Source organism: Calonectris borealis, chromosome 3 (genome assembly GCF_964195595.1).
Source record: "Calonectris borealis chromosome 3, bCalBor7.hap1.2, whole genome shotgun sequence".
NCBI lineage: Eukaryota > Metazoa > Chordata > Aves > Procellariiformes > Procellariidae > Calonectris > Calonectris borealis.
Genome location: NC_134314.1, coordinates 122432988 through 122449915, shown reverse-complemented (window position 1 = coordinate 122449915; position 16928 = coordinate 122432988). Strand labels below are relative to the sequence as shown.

Genomic DNA, 16928 nt, shown 5'->3' with positions numbered 1-16928 from the left:
GAAGAATAGCCTGTCTGATTAATGCTAAGTTTAAGCATAAAACCATTGTTTCCTGTTTTGCCAAACTCTGTTTGTAATCTTGAATAGTTTTATCTTGAAAAAGAAGAGAGTTTTGGGAACATGGCAAAAGAGGAAACACAGGGAAATATATAAGAGCTCTGGAGAGATTAGTCACCTTTGTCAGTGACGACATTTTCTTGATGATTATTATGTAGAGAGCTAAAATGGAAAATTGGAAATGGGTTATCTGAAGAAACAGTGGAAATGGAAATGGGTGGAAGGCTTATTGGAGGCTTGTGAGCATTTGAAAATGTGCTAACAATGGAGTATTCATTGATAACCACGTCGGCTTTATACTAGGATCTATGAGAGGAAGCAGTTGTAGGGAAAGCATAAAGGAGGTTAAGCTAACGATGATATTAAAGTGGAAATTTGAAATTACCGTTCATGTGAAATCAGAAAGTGGGGAGTAGGAGATCCTGTCTTGATTAAAAAGGTGTCAGGGTTTCCACTGAGTCTTGTTAAGTTACAGAGAATACTACACTAAAACAAAGATTCTTTTCCAAACAGAATATTACTCTTAAAAAAACAATGAAACAAAAAAACCCGCATAGGTATACAAGGAGAAGAAAAGTGCTAAATATATGCCCAGTGCTTTTTAAATCCCCAGCAGAGAAATAAGAGCAAACTATTTCATCATCTTCATACATGTCTGATTTTATAAATTGTGTCATTGTAACGTACTTCAGGTACATTAGAGAATTCTCCTTCTTAAAACTCATATGAGCATAAAACCATTATTTGCTTGGATTTTGATTATGCTGGGAAGAGGCTTCTGATTCTTTCATGAAAACATGTACACTTAGCTGTAATTAACAGGAGACAACATTAGAGTATATGCTGCTGGAATAGTGTGTCTATTGGAAGGTAGAATGAAAACTTTTTTCAGATAGCAGCAATTTGTAAAGATTAGTAGAAGACTTCATGTGGAATTTAGTTATCTTAAATACTTTAAAGATTATTTTATTGTTAAGTGATATCAGATTGGGTAGGGGAAAAAGGAAACGCTGTGAAATACAATTGCACAATTCACACTGTGTAAGTGCTAATCTTGGCATGGAACTGTGTGTCTGTATATGTATATATATAAAATATCACAGTTGAGCTGCTGTAATGGTGGGCTACTACTGAAAAGGTCAGTCCACATCCTCTCTAGTTCCAGCTACATACTCCTTTCCTTTCTGGTTACAATGGACCCAACTGATTCCTCAGTTGAGAATGAATTAGTTCATTGACTTGATCCAGCAGAAAACGATTTATTTGTGAAGTTTCTCTGTTTTTTATTGGAGGATTAGTTTTCCATCATGTCGGTTCACTTGAACCAACTCATCCTGTACCCACACAGTTGCCAACTGTGGCACAAAACATGCTGCAGGAGCACGCAGCCAGGATTTGGATGAAGAGAGCAGGACTGCCCCTTTAGGTAGTAGCTGAGAGTTACCCCGGTTTGGAAGTAACATCCAAAACACACATTAATGTTACATTTGTTGTAATACTTGTTGATGGTCTTCCATTTCATTATCCTTTTTAAAATTTCATCCCATCTAGTTTTCATGTGTTTCAGATAATATGCTTAATTCTTTTCAGTCATTATAGGAAACATAGCTAAAGGAAAGCAACTTAATATTAAGCTGTAGTTTGGTAACTGTATGAACAGGGTTCACTATGTTTTTCAAAAAGGAAGAGAGGGGAAACTATCCAAATACCACATAGTGGAACAGGTAAAGAATTGCTTTTCTCTTTGGTGAGTTTTCACTTTTGACACTTCAAGCTTCTGTCACTTCTTTTCTTCTCATCCTTCATATTCTGCTCAAGCCGATGCAAGACTGATCATACTGAAACATGCAGTCCCTCCTGCCTTCTCTTCTCTTACCCATGTATTCTTGTCCTCAGTGTCTGTCAGTACTGGCATGTGTGAGGAGCTGGGTTAATTCATTGATCCCTCTGAAAACAAGGGGTTTTTTTTGTTCTGGGCTTTTTTGTTGTTTGCAATGGTTAGCTTTCAGCTGGGTCACTTCGGTCAGACTCTCACTGCGTGGCTGCATAAACGCTAGTGTTGATACAGAGACTTGGCAGGACCATGTGTTGGGTTAAGGGTGAGACTTCCCTTTCAATGTTAGGCTTTAAATTAGCTTGAATCATAAGACTGCTCTCTCTGAGAAACTACATCACAAAGTAATGATACTAACGTCTTTGACTTTGTCATAAAGAAGAAACCTACGGCAGTTTTACAATATTCCCTTTTCTCCCAGCTGTCTGCCTTTTCTCCTTGGAGATTACCACTCCTATAGCAGAGTTTGCCAAAAGGGCTGTGTGCCTGCATCTCATCTTGCTGCATATCACAGTCTTGTGGATTCATGCAAACCAAACTTCCCTGGTTTTTAAGCTAGTGCATTGAATTGCAGGTGGGAGCAGCTGGGGCGTGTGTGTGAGCTGCCTTCTGCCAACCCTGCAGTGGGGGTAGCAACCTCCTGCAAAAGGGGAGGGAGGATACCTGAGAGCGCTAATGCTGTGAATTGCCTCAGTGAGATTTGTCTGAACTTGTCTTAGTTTCTTCTTATAGCTTACAAACTGACTGATTTATTTTCTGCACGGCAAAAATCTAATAGCTGTCTGCTGTTTGTTATATTAATGATCCAGAGAAGTGGACAAATGATGAAATGAAATCTGACACAATTATTTCAATTAGTCAAAACTGGAGAAGGCTGTAGAGAATTTCAGAGAAACCTCACAGAGATGGGTAGAGGGGCATTAGGACTGTAAATGAAAATCATCTGTTGATAAATGCACAGTATTTTTACTGAAAAGAGCAATTACAGTGTTCACGCATACCGCTGAGTGAATTAACTGTACGATCTCTGGAAAAAGGCCAAGGTATTGCTACAAGGAACTGATTTGAAAATCTTTGTTCCATAGCATTATTTATCTGAAAAGCTGACAGAATATTAGAGTATATATGGAATGAAATAAAAAGTAATAACTTAAATTGTCTTAAAGCTAATAAGTAAGTTGAATACATCTTCAATAAAAGATTATGTTCCTCTCATTGTGCAAAATCCACATGAAAGATAGCAGAAACACAGAAGGTCCTGTAACTGCAATATAAATGATTAAGCACATAAAATGATTTCCATATGAAGCAATCTTCAAAAAGTGAGGACAAATTGAGTAATCTTTTACTGATTTTGGTAGTTGCTTCTTATACGAGTGCTCCAGTTGATTTAAATGTAACTACTTAGCAGTGTTCACAAGACCTCATTTGTCAAAGCCTTGTGGTTATTTAAGATATTATCATCTGTCATCATCCTTTCACCTCCCTCATTTTCCTCTCCCCTCTCAGTCTCTTGCTGTCACAGCTTATGCTGGTGGTTAATGCGGATTTGAGCTAAGATTCTGGACTTTGCACTGAATGATGTTCTTTCCTCTCTGCAGACTTTGAGAGGACGGGCATCTCCAGCAAAGGTGCAGGGTGGAAAGCTGGCAGTGATAATGTTTAAAGCTACAGTGAGCTAAAGGTTTTATTTAGCTGCTGTGCATCTATGAAATTTTGATGACTCCAGGACTTAAAAAGGTTTAAATTACTTCAGTTTTTGATAATAACTCTCTGTATTCCTGTTGGGCAAAGACTATTCGATGGATTTTTTTTTTTTTTTAATTGTTTTAAAGAGCAATCTGTTCCTCAGCCTTCAGCAGAAATCTGTTACGACTAATAGGAATTTCATAACTTGACTGAACAGTAAGCTGAAATATATGATGGTAAAGTTCATGGGAGGATTTTTGAACAATTGTAATGATTTGAAATTATTTGGAGTGACAGATCTCCAGTGTGAGCTCAGAAATCTTGGGGGCTTTGGCGGTGGGGGTGGTGGTGGTTGTTTTGGAAACCAAGCTAAAACATTGACTAAATTGTTGTACGGTAATTATTTCCTGGGCTGTGCAGTTCTGCCTATTTTACATATTTTGCTTCTGTATAACCAGCAAAATCAAGAGTATTAGTTATTCTTTCCAAGATCTCCTACAGTTGTTAAACATTATTGTAATTGTATAAAGAGAACAATTGTTTGCTAAAATTGATGTATTCTTTTCCAGATATTTTTCTGTAAGAATTGAAGTTTTAAGTATATGAATCATGTTGCTGTATACAGCGTGTACTCTTAAGTAGTATTCTGTTATGTCATATAACCCATGCTATACCTGGAAGGATAAATACAAAGTTTAGTTCAGTATTACTGACAGACATCTATGCTGGTTGACTCTGATACCCATTTAGATTTGGTAGGCAGATAGAGGATCCTCATGTCAGACTGTTAAAAGCTGTAGTACAGGATTACAGGAGTGCCTCGCTTTTTCAGATACTCAGGTGACAATTGAGTAGTAGATTCCTTCCCTCATGGTTTGTAAGTTGGAGAAGGGGGTTGAGCTCCACATAAAATTGCTGTCATCTTGTTTTATAAAAAAGTCTTTGAAGTATAAAACGTGTATATCCTGAATGCATGTCCTCTTTCATAACTACTGGAGGCAGGAACTTAAAATTGATGGGAAAGGCTAGCTAAAGATGCATTCTTTTAAGACATTGGTTTTCTTTAAAAAAAAAAAAAATCAGCATTAATATACTTTGCATTTTTCTTCAGTGTCATTGAGGGAAGTTATTTTGGTTGAAAAGCTATTGTCTTTTCCTCCTTTTCTTATCAGTGGACATTTTCTCTGAAGATAGAATCTGAGTCTTGTAGCATCAGTATATAAAATCAGAATGATTAATAGCTCAATTACTTAACATTAATTTTAACGCTTTTTGCCTTCAAGCAAATACACCAGCATGTATCACGTGCTTCTCAGTATGTAAATAAATCGTTTGTTTCAGGAGCACTGTCTGTGGCTTTAGAAAGTGTTATGTATGTACTTGCTATCTGTGTTACAGATGTGTATCAATTTTTAAAAAGGCTGCCCTGCAACTTTAGGTTTTTTATGAAGTATCACATTTTGTTTGTCTTATGCCACTTAGAGCTTATTAGGAATTTTTCTATTTTCTATTATCTAGCAAGCATTCAAATGCAAATTTAGAGAAGTCTGAATTTCCTACATTCAGAATAGTCTGGGATTCCTGCTATATGTAAAATATGATTAAAATCCAAACAAAAGACTTTAAAAGCAAGAAGGCATTTTCCTCATAGAAGTCACATGCTTTGAGCTAATCTGATGATGCTTTGGCAACCTTTGGAGTGTTTGGAATTGCCAGGACTTATGTATTGAATGAGAAACCTGGGTTCACACCTTGTATTTTGAGAACGTGGAATGTGTGTATCACAAGGGCTTGTAACAGATTGGGCCAACTCTTGGACTAAATGGTACAGACCATAGGGACTCTTGACAAGCAAAAACTTATTAGTTAAGATCCATGGTGTCAAATAAAAATGAATTTTGGTAGTAGATAACGAAGACTGTACTGATCGAGGAGTTAGGTTTTGCTTTCTGTGCAAGGCCGCGGGTCGGTTATACAGTTCTGCTCCTCACTGGAGAGATGCAGTTTTCTCTGGTTGTTTCTCCGATTTCAATCTTGAAAAGAATGTATTTTATAAGACCACTAGCATTCCTTAAAAATACCTGTTTCAAATGAAAAATCAGTACTCCCATGTGTAACATGGAATGATCCTTAATGTTTTTTACTGGAACTTACTGACATATAGAGCAGGACAGTCCATTATAAAATGTAGAGCAATATTCTGCAAGTCCAATCAAGGAACTGTATTTCAGGTTGAGAATAATATCCATTTCTGTACTTGGAAAACTTCTATGAATGTTTTATGATGTGGTAGGAGTTCATAAGTAGAATTGCTAGGACAGATGCATCGCTACATTGGAAACGCTGAAAAATTTGCATCATGAAATTGTGGGAAGCTTTTTCTTCATGTGGGATGGGAGAGGGCAGAAGACTAGACCCAAAGTCCTGCCTCTGTTGATTTTCTATCAGTTAGATTATAGGTATCTGATTCATCCTTCACTGATGAGCCTTCTCACTTGCTTTAGGAGCCCTTTTCTTTTTATCAGATTGGAAGGAGTCCTGTCTGACCTCTCTGATCTGTCAGTCATCTATTAGAACAGTTCTGAGACCTAAAGGTTATCTTCGATGGTTGAGCTCATGATACTGCTTAGAGTGACATTAAGAGAAGTCATGCAATTGCAAACTCACATAAGCGCCCCTAAATAAGTGTTTCTGATTCATTTTACTAATTTTAATTTTATTCATTTATGCGCGCCTGGGATACTTTTATTTCATTGCTTCGTCTACATTATTATATTCAGAATCCCCTCCCGTATGCCACTCTGATACTAAATTTGATTTATTGGATCCATTGATATTTTCTATTAAGTATTTTTGATGAGCAAGTTGAGCCACATTGATAAATGCAATTCAGAAAGAATGTGTGTTTTTAATTGTGGGGGTTTTTTTGTTAACCAGACACGAAATTTAATTATCCCTTAGTGTTACTTTATTGGAACGTAAGCACGTGCAACTGTTATCCTGAACATAGTAAGAGACGGCTAGAAAGTATGAAACCAAACAAGAGGCAGGAAGGGGGGCAGCATTGTTCACTTTGGAAATTTTTCTTTCAGCTGAGCATCCCACACCCTAAACTGAAAAAAAAAAAAAATCAATATTTGTGTGAGTATTATTGTCAGGCTGAAAAGGCCAAACCTTTCACTCTTCTTCAGGACAATGAGTTGTAAGGATTCTTCACAAGTGCACATCCATGAGTAGTTCTTTTGCAGGTGTTTAATGCTGTATTGCTGAATTCAGCTGTCCTGGAGAGAGCTGCAGATGGCAGTCACCACTTTCACATTTTTGAGGGTTTCTTTTTCATTTTGAGTGAGTTAGTAAGTTGACTAAGATAGTAAAAGAATGAATTTTCAATTTGATAAGCCTTAAAGCAAGTATATTGTGTGCCTAACAATCATGTTTCTCTGTAGGTCTTAATAGAGTTTTTTCCCCAGACATCTCTTTGGATAAGTACTAAGGATCTTAAAATCAGGTTTTGAGAGGCCAGTATTATGAGCAGGTAGGGTAGTAAGGCTTTGTAAGCTTCATTTCTGCAGGCCCTTCTTTGCCGAATTTTAGTGACAAAAAGGAGTGAGCTTACCCTGGGATTTTAAGAGCACATATTTCTAATAGAACTTGGCAGTTCAAGGGCTAAAGAAGCATTTTAATCTTTTGTGCCCACCCAGTCTCTATACAAATGTAAATATGTCTGTCTTTAACAATTTGCCAAGAAATGTGGTTTTAATTTGTTAGCAGCAATCCCACTCCCTGCAGCTCTTTCAGAGTCAAGTCACAAGTCTGGCGGTGCTTTGACGTTTTTCCCTGTCATGGTGTCATTGTTTATATGATGTCTGCTTCTGCTGTCCTCCTTTTTATGCCTGGAATATTTTTCTTTAATTATTTCACTGCCTAAAAGGAATTTGGGATTACTAGACAGGATGAGAGCAGATTAGCTTTTTTTCTTTCTTTAACAAGTCCTGAAGTTCCCATAGGAAATAAATAGTATTCCCAAAACAGACAGTGTTTTTTATTTTTTTTTTAATTAACTAAAATTATTAAGTCTAATAAAGAAAATAAAGGAAGTATCACCAATAATGGCTGAGTGTCTTAGTAGTATATGGAGTGCCCATTGTTGTTATTTATGACTCTTTGCCTTCTATTGTGGACTTATTCCAGCCTTAGGGAGTTTACATCACTCCTAATAGCAAAAGGCTCTCTGGTTCCCACAGAGTCTTTCAAAGACTGACTCATATGCCTTATGTTAATTGTTCAGCTCTCAAAATACAGCACTTACAGGGTGTGGTTCCAAGGGGAAAATCTACTGTACTTAGAGGGCATGTTCAGAAGTGTTTCACATATAAATCATTTTGATTTTTAATTTTTTTAACGCCTTAACCCTTTTCTGTCACTACTTTATGTGATAAGTTATTTAAAAACAAAATAAAAGGTTGACGATGGCGTAGTGAGGGAACGTGTTAGCCCTTCAGCTCTGGACCATTAACTCTGGTCTGACTCAACTCACAAGTGACATGGCTTCATCATCTTTGCCTCTCTCCAGGGTCTGCTCTTCACACCCTGGCATGACGGTACACTCCAGGCAACGATCATGCACTGTTCATAATTGGATGCAAGTTAAAACTGAGGTTTATTGCTTATCTGCAGTAGTGAGTACGTGTGGACAGGAACTGTCCCCAGTCCTCCTCTGGATTTTGTACAAAGTGCTACTTTCCACCCATTGTTTACCACATCTACAAGAACTGCCTTAGCAGGCTGGTGGTCCTGTCCCAGTGTGCCGTGTTGATGTCCTCAGCTGAGGACTGAAGAAGATTTAATAGAAGTAGCCTTACCATAAAGCAGAATAAGGAAAATTCAAATGCTTCTGCTTGTGCTTCTGTTCTCTGGCTAAGTAAGAGTGCTCTCCAGCTGCTTTGATGCAGAATGATTGTGCAAGATCCTTCAGTCTGAGTTCTGTGAATGTTACTGGAAATCAGAAGAGCTTCTCCAGATTTTACAGTTAAGAGTCTGTGTCTTCTCTTAAAATTAGCAAAGCTCTTGAGTATCTTAATAATATTCCCTTCTTTAATAGTTTACAAAATATGAAAACGTATTTAGTCAAATTAGGGGAGTCCGTACCTCTAACAGAATAGAAGCAGCAATTAATCCTTCAGATTAAACTAGTTAGGCTTGATTTCTGCGGTTGAAATCACATTGCTTATATGTCCCATGTGTTTTCTGCCTGCTGTGAACACACGTGTTGCACCATTAGTGGACAGAACTTCTTGCATCTATCAACACACACAAACATGTTTACATAATTTGCATCTGAAAGGCAGGCTGAAAACAGCTGTAGTTTTTGAAACTGTCGAAATGGCTTTATTTCTTTGCCTGACTGCACTCTTTCTGCTTACAAAACAGGAAGTTGGTTTCACTGGCTTATTCTTCTGGAATGAGCGGTGAGGTTTTACCCCCTCTCCTTTAAAATAGAAATAAAAATAAAAATGGGCAGGACTTAATCCCCTGTAAGTGACAGGTTCCTAAGGGGTGTTCCAGGCAGCGGTCGTGTACATGCTTTGGCTTTGCGCCTCCGCAGTCTTTCTCTACTTTCTTCGGTTCTTTCATACCGCCTGGCTCCAGTGTGCTAGCTTCACAGTGCGGAGCAAGAAATGGTATAAATAAGCGCTCCCTACATTTGATGAGCCCAATCAGAAGTTGCATCGTGCAGGCTGCTGAAGAAAAATGCGATCAAAGAAAAGGAGATGCACAAAGCCTCTTCTCTTCTTGACTTTGCCACATTTTTCCTCTCCCCTCCATAGCCTCAGAGATAGGACTTTTTTGAAGTATGTGGTAGTTAAGAGTGAAGTCAGCAAATGGCCCTTCTCTCATTGAGATTGTTTCATTGTGAAAGGAAATGCTCACAGCTTGAAGAAAAAGAGCATTTTCCTTCCCTCCCTCTCGCCCCAATCTCGCATTATATAAAACCATGGTGCTGCTGTTAGCTGAGACCAGAAAGAATTCCCCTGTTGTCCCGTAGTAGCCAACCACTCCAAGCTGTGAGCATTTGAATGTTAGTATTAAAAGTTTTAACCCTTGCCTTCTTAAATGAGCCAATAACATTGTATATTTTTTTGTAAGTATGGAAAATTATGGGAATTCTTCTGAGAATAAGTGTATAGACCACTGCGCCAGTCAGTCTCTTCAGAAAAAAAACTGACAAACATGCTCCTGTCTGCAAGAGAGATTCCTGGCATTTGTCACAGTTTGAGCCACAAAGATGTCAAATATTTGCCAACAGTTTCCTCAGACGGTTTGGAAAGCTACATCCTTTACATTACAGTCTTGTTTGTTTGCGGTATATTTTAGCATATGAAATATGTTCGTTGGGAGTCTGAAAGGGGAGGGAACTGACTAAACTCCCAAATATTAAAAGATTAAAAATAATTCTGCTTCTCTTAGACTGCTCAGATCAAAATAATAAAGAACATCTGTAAGTCAGTATTAGAAGTGGAGTTTTATGTTGAATAATCATAGCTTGATGTGTCATGTTTTAAACCTGTTTCTTCTTTTGGAGCAGAAAGAAGAACTTTCCAATGGGACGTCTGAATATTTTACTGAATCTGCTGAGAACAAGAAGCTTAAGACTAGTTTGAATGAACAAATAAAGCAAGACATCCTGAAAGAAATGTATGTCACTATTCTTTCCAAGGTGTCAAATTTATAAACTGGTAAAATTTGGGTAAATAGAGTCTAGCCTATGTAATAAAATTTCAAATAATATAAACTCCTTTACAAAAGATTCTTTTAAATTACTAAGAGATGACTACTGTAGTGTGGATAAGCACATAAAATGATCGATGTTGTTTTGTACGGAGTGAAAAAAGCTATTACAACCCACATAGATAGCTCACATAGCGCTAGGCAGAATCAAAACAGCGTGTTTTTTTTCCTTGAATGGAGCTCTGAGCCAAAATAAATATGTGATGTTTGAATCTGGTGAAAAACACTTTGCAAATATATTTTTTTGTTCATTTGGAGAGTCTGCAGTGTACCACGATACTAGTCTGGATCTTTGGTCGCAATAAAGAGTGTCCCTGGTGTAGTGGATGGGGAGGGTTAGTTGGTCAGCTGAGCATTTTACTGGTCCTCTGCTGTACCAGGATGCCATTCTTTCTTGCACAAGCTGCCAGTAGCCCCAAATCAACTGTGAAATTTGCTGTGAACCCTGGCAACTTTTCTTTTTACCCATGTTGTGTTGTTTTTAGAAACGAGATTAGATTTGGAGGTATGCCAGCTCTACCTATTTTGGAAGAGCCCACTTTCTGAAGAGTTAGATACACTGACCTGGGAACTGCTCGGCATCAGCAGAGCAGCAGCAAACAGTCTCAGCATGGGACGATCTATAGTAACATCTTTAGACGCGAAATCTTACATAGGCAGCTTCAGTACTTGTGCATAAAGTTCGTCTTCCAGCCTATGTGAAACCTAGATTTGTAGATGCTGCTGAGGAGTGTTAATGTACTGACACTCCATCAGGCCCCTTGTGATCCCATTTTCCTGTACAATTCCTTTTAGAATATAATCTACTTGCATTACCTAAGTCCTTCCCAGATGAACGGGCTTGATACTAGATGAGTAGTGGTTAACTTAAAGTAATGCTTTGAAATGTCCTGGGAAAAATTCCAGAGGAACATTCTGAAATAGAGATTAGAAACTCTCACACAGAGACGGACATGCTGCCTCTCCCTGCCTGTCCCCCTCTATTCTTTAGATATACATTATGCATGTGAATATATGGGAATGGTTTGAAATCATTTAGGCACTTATGAAATACTATTTTATCTAGCCAGTTTGGGAGGGAATTCAATATACTTATGCCGTGTTGACCTTTAACATCTGTAATGAATCCAGTTCTGCCTCTTGGAATAGAATGTGAACTCCTTCATGGCTTAGTCATTAATAAATAGGGTTCCCCTAGTGCACTGGAAAATCAGATGGATAACACTTGATATTATCCATACTAGACAAACATTACTGCTTGTCAAGACGATATACAGGGTTTTTTTCTACATTCAGTCTAGGTTGCCCTAGTGGTGTTTCAGAGTTTGTAAGAAGGACAGATTGAGGCAGTGAAGATTCTTTTTAAATTTAAAAACAAAATTCCTTTTTATTGCAGTGTGAAAAGGACAAAAACAAGGAAAAGTAGCACAAGCAAACCGCAAATCAGCAAGGACTCCAAGAAAGTGTATCTTGGCTCAGCGGACTCGCAGACAGGGAACAGAAAGAACGACTGTCAAACTTCTCTGAGTCCTCAATCTGAAGTGAAATGTAGGAGTACAGGACTGCTAACGGACTGCATAAATACAGCTGAGAGCAACTTGGAGCTTCCTGTTTTAGAGCTGGAAAATTATGTTAATCGGAGACAGCCAGATGATGTTAGCAGCCAGCAAAAACCTCACTCTGTGGAGTGGTTGAAGGCAAGTCTTCTAAGCGAGAACCTTCCTTGTAGCTCTGAGTCAGCACTGCTAGGACCAAAACAAAGTCAAAAAGTGACCAAAACACAGGCTCAACAAAAGAGCTGTGGTTCAGAAGAAAAGTTAGAGCATTTAAAAAACCTATCCTCTGAAGGGGCTCCTTTAATTCCTAGCAATACAGAAATGAGTAAGTGTGATGATGATTGTTCAGGTCCATTTCTGGAGGAGAGGACCACCCCACTTAATTCCAGGTTGTTTTCTAAACAAGACTTGACAAAGGCTGCGTCTGATGAGGAGCCACTAACTTTGGGAAAAAACCTCTCCTGGCCTCTTTCTGTGAGGAACAATATAGCGCAGACAAACAAAAATGAGCCAAGCACAACTACTGAAGAATTGCCTGTGATACCATCATCTTGTTTAGAACTGCAGCTTGTGTCTTCAGAGAAGCTTACCCAAAAAAGAAAAAAAGAAGTTGAAAGTGGTCTCAGGAAGTTAAAACTGCGAAGGCTTAAGAAGTCATAAAGTCTGAAATATTACCTTGATGGCATGGGTGGACAGCCAAATTTGTGTTCGGAAAGCATATGCAAAAAGTAGGAAGCGATTCAAAATAATGAAAAATCATAAAAATACAAAGTCAAAATTAGATAAAACTTTTAAAGAAATTTAGTTAATTAAGTATTTTAGTCATTTGGAATGGTAATGAACTGTTGTTAACTGCTGTTAAGTCTTTAGGAATTAGACATAAATATTGTACAAACCAGTGTAGTATTTATAGAAAGAAAAATCTCTTATAAAATAGTATTTACTAAGCAAAATTTTAGATCTATGTATGTTTTAGTACTATTAAAATATCGTATCAGCTGATGACAGCAGAAGTTAAAACCACTTTCGTGATCTGTTAGCAGCTGCAGTTTTTCAGTGTTTTGCTTGTTTCTGAACACTTAATTTATTTTAGTAAAAATTAATCCTTTCTCTCTCTGTGTTAGGAAGCTCATGGTTTATTCAGATGATCTTTGCAACAGTAAGGCGAATTGAGGTTATTTCAAATAAATCTTTAACCAGGATTTAATGTTGCTGATAATTTAAGGCTCACTTTTTCAGTGGGGTTTCAAAATAACTCTAGTTTGTTCTTGTGCAGTTTTGATATGAACATGTATTTCTAATGCAAATTGTGGATACAAGTGATCATGCATTCAGTCTTTCGAAGAATGAAGATTGGTTTTATATATGCAGTCACCTGGATGTGCAAACATTGCTCTTGGGAGAAGTTCATATGTAAACATGCATACACATCTTCATGCATTCATGTTTTAAAATCAGGCCTTGACTGTGTGCAAGGACTGTTTTTCATGTGTTAGCGATACCCAAGTTATTTCTTATTTTAAGATAGAGGTAATTTTTAATTGCACAGTGCTTTTTAATACTGCTTTTGTAACTTGTATGCTTATCTTTTTAAAATGTTTAAAATAAAATTATGAGCAATTTTCTTTCGTCATTCTCTCAAAATCAGTGTGACCACAGACATTTTGTGTGAAGCAATTTTGAAAAATCTTACTGACATATATTTATGACTGTGGATATCCTCATTTAGGTTAATAAGAAGACTCACATCCATAAGCGTTAGAGTTGGTAGTGTAATACAGGTCCTTATGAGAGTTAGCAACTCGGCAGTTGACAGCAAGACACCGTCAGCTGAACGGCATCTTTCTGCTATAAACTTCTGCTTTTGCAATAAATCAAAAAGATTCTGCATGCCTGCTAGAAGACATTTTCTTTTTTTTCTTTCAGCCTGTTTGCGTGATGTTTCTCACAGTGCTTTGCAATAAGGTTGCTAATGCTTACCGATCTCCAGGCTCTGCAAAAGGGTCTTTCCTAGTAACAAGCAAAACCGAGGCTGCAAATGAACCTGGGTTTGGAGGAAGAATAGCCTGAGGTATGTTTACTGTTGTCTTTTGTATGGGCTCAGGAGGGGAGTAAAAAGCACCTTTTGATGGACTTACAGAGGTATAAGGATGTTTAATTAAGTATTTATCAGAAAAGTAAAAGTAAGATAGAATCATTTAATAGTTTATATTAAAGTTTAAGCGTAAGCCATTTTCTGGATGGCTTCTTTAAGTGCTTACAGTGAATAAACTGATAAAAAGTGGTACAAGCACATATTCTAGAGTGCCGTTTTAACTTTCCATTACTTCTACTTTGCTTTTGCTTGGACCTTTGTGAATTTCCCAAGATGTTCTTGGTTGGAACAGATACCTAAAGGAGAGGTTTAGATGATTATGCAAGTAACAGACACATTGGGTTTACAAAATCACTTCAGTTACTTCTTTTAATTTCATTCCAGTTAGGAAAAAGACTTTATGCTTGCTTTTGCAAACTGGCAAACACGCTGATTGTATCTGTGAAAACTGTGGATGGTCTTGAGCAAGTACGCCCCAAACTATCCCTGCTAACAGTTTTGGATTCTGAAGCTTCCCTTCTTGCCTTTCTCCTCTCTAAATCCATTTAACTCAAGTATTAGAAACCAGAGGGCAACCACATATAGTTTGTATCGTCGCATACTGTTGTTATATACAGTCCAACCTTATAATTACAATTTAGTTTTAATCTTAACTGAATAACATACCTGTGTGCACCCTTACAAATGAATGTCATACATTTATAGGGGGCTTGGGTAGATTAAATCATTGTCTGTGTAGCTGAGAACACTTGATTTTTCCTTTAGGATATTTTGTTACGTTACTTACAATGCTGTTTTACGTTACTTACAATGCTGTTGTTACATGGTCATTTCTGTATTTTAGATGGTGTCACTGCTCAAAACTGTTCTTTCTTTTGTCTGTGCAGCAGGACGGTTATAAAAGTTTCCCTTTTGCAAACCTTATGGGTGCTTTACGTGATGGTCTGACATCCAGGCTGTATTGTTACCATATGTCTCTGTACTTTAAGCCCAAGGTTGTCTTCTCAGTCTTTGTGTTTTTCTTTATCAACAATCCACCTGCACCCAGATGACTGGCAGAGGTGTGGTCCGACATGCTCTTGAACCACAAACCTGATTTCCTAAATCGGGTTTAGGGGGAAAAAAAAGAAGCTGGAAACTAAGCTAGAGTAAAATTAGCAGTTTGCAAGTCTTGCCTGTGGCTTTCTATTAACAATTTGCTTCTAAGCAGCATTAGCATACCTTTCTGTTAGAAGTAATAAATATTTAAGGCTCTGTTCTGTTCTGAAACTGGCATTGAAGCACAAAAACAATTTCTTTGGTTCATTTTTTTTCCTTTGGGTTTGTTTGTTATGTTGGGTTTTTTCATTTTCGGAGCTTCTTTGAACTCCTCTGAAATATGTGTAGGTCTGAGACTGGCTAAAGCCCACAATGCAGAGCTCACATTGAAAAATACATGCTTGTCTTAAAGAGAAATAACTGTCTATTCCAAACCAGCCAGCTTTGGTTTTATTTTTTTTTAATGAATCATCTGGTTAATTTGGTCTGTGTTGTTTGCTGATAGTGAAACAGTCCTTTCCTAGCCAAACACTTTCTAATGTGTGCAGACCTATCGTTTCCGTTATTCTTTACATCAAAGTAGTTAAAAATATTTGTTTAGAGAACTTTTGTGTTTAAACACACATCAAAAGCTAGACAAGCCTTGTACATACTTATTTATAAAGAGGAAGCGGGCTGATGTAAAATCTCCCTTGCCCAGTGTTGATCGGTAGGGAGGTTTTAACTATCGCAAGAGTTATTTTGAGTAATAAGCTTTGTGCTGGTTCTGATATTATCTGTCAGGTTGTAGTTCTGCATACCAGGGTCTAGAGCATATGTTAGCGTGTTATTACCATTGCATAGCCGCGTTTCTGTGTTACGCTTGACTTGAATAATCTGAAGAGCACCTGTTTCTAACAAAAAAGGAAAATTTTAAGAACCAAAACTTTCCTTGCTACAGAAAGCTTTGACCAAGTGAGGTGTCAAGTAGCTTTCTGAAGGCGCTTATTTTGCCAGCGTGAACTTCCTTCCCTCTCGCTGCTCTGCATATGGGTCACGTTGGCTGAGTTTTAATTGGCATTTTGATATCATCATCTCATTGGCTTTTGACTGAAAAATGGATTCTTTTTAAGGAAAAAATGGAGGAAATATTTTTTTGTTTGCAATTGGAATAAGAAAGATGTAAAATGTAGTTAGACTACCCCAGGTTGCGCGTTATGGGTAGTTATCTCCTTGCCTATATCAGTATCCGATAAAAAGGTTCATACTGTATTAAAACACTGTAATGCAGGCTTGAGCAAACAGAGTTAATAGTATCAAGAGTCTTTTAGGCAGCAGTGGGAAATGTGGGTTGGCCTCAGAAATTAGCTTTAATAAAAGGCACTCCTCACTTCTTTGCTTTCTGCTTTTTTCTTCTCTAATAAGCATTAACTAGCATCCAAAAACCTATGTGAACAAGATGTGGGATGGGGGAATAGCAGCACACGGAGCCTTTCATCAAAGGGATATCAAAGCATTCTGCAGCTGAACCTGGGAGGGATATGAATATGCTTATTTTGACAGTTGGGGCAGCACTGAGGGTAAGCAATTTCTTCAAGGTAAAGCAAGCTGGTTAAGGAACTCATACTGCAAATTCTTTCATCAACTCGTTCAAGTATTTTTGAACACAGTTCTCCCACCTTGTTCACCTTTTTTTTTTCCCCTAGATAATTAAAATGGAACCTGGTAGCGCGTGACCTTGTCCCTTCCACAGTGGCAATGAGGTGACATTTTTAGACGGGGACTTGTTGGTTGGTTGGTTGGTTGGTTGGTGTCGGCTTATGCTGAGGAATGGTAAAAGAGTTGTGAAAATGACGTAGTGTCACAGGGCATTTCAGCTGTAACCTGGAAA

At 37.7% G+C, this 16928-nt stretch overlaps 1 protein-coding gene across 2 annotated transcripts in view; it reads left to right on the top strand.

Annotated features, from left to right (window-relative positions):
• Positions 1 to 13563, top strand: part of SLX4IP (SLX4 interacting protein) — an 81597-nt gene extending 68034 nt beyond the window's left edge. Inside the window, exons 6-7 of one of the 2 annotated variants that reach the window (XM_075147718.1) lie at positions 10167 to 10276; positions 11766 to 13563. In XM_075147718.1, coding sequence (XP_075003819.1) covers positions 10167 to 10276; positions 11766 to 12585 — 930 coding nt within the window. In that variant the 3' untranslated portion in view covers positions 12586 to 13563. The remainder of the gene's footprint in view (positions 1 to 10166; positions 10277 to 11765) is intronic. The other variant, XM_075147719.1, reaches the window with a different exon arrangement.
• The last annotated feature ends 3365 nt before the right edge of the window (positions 13564 to 16928 follow it).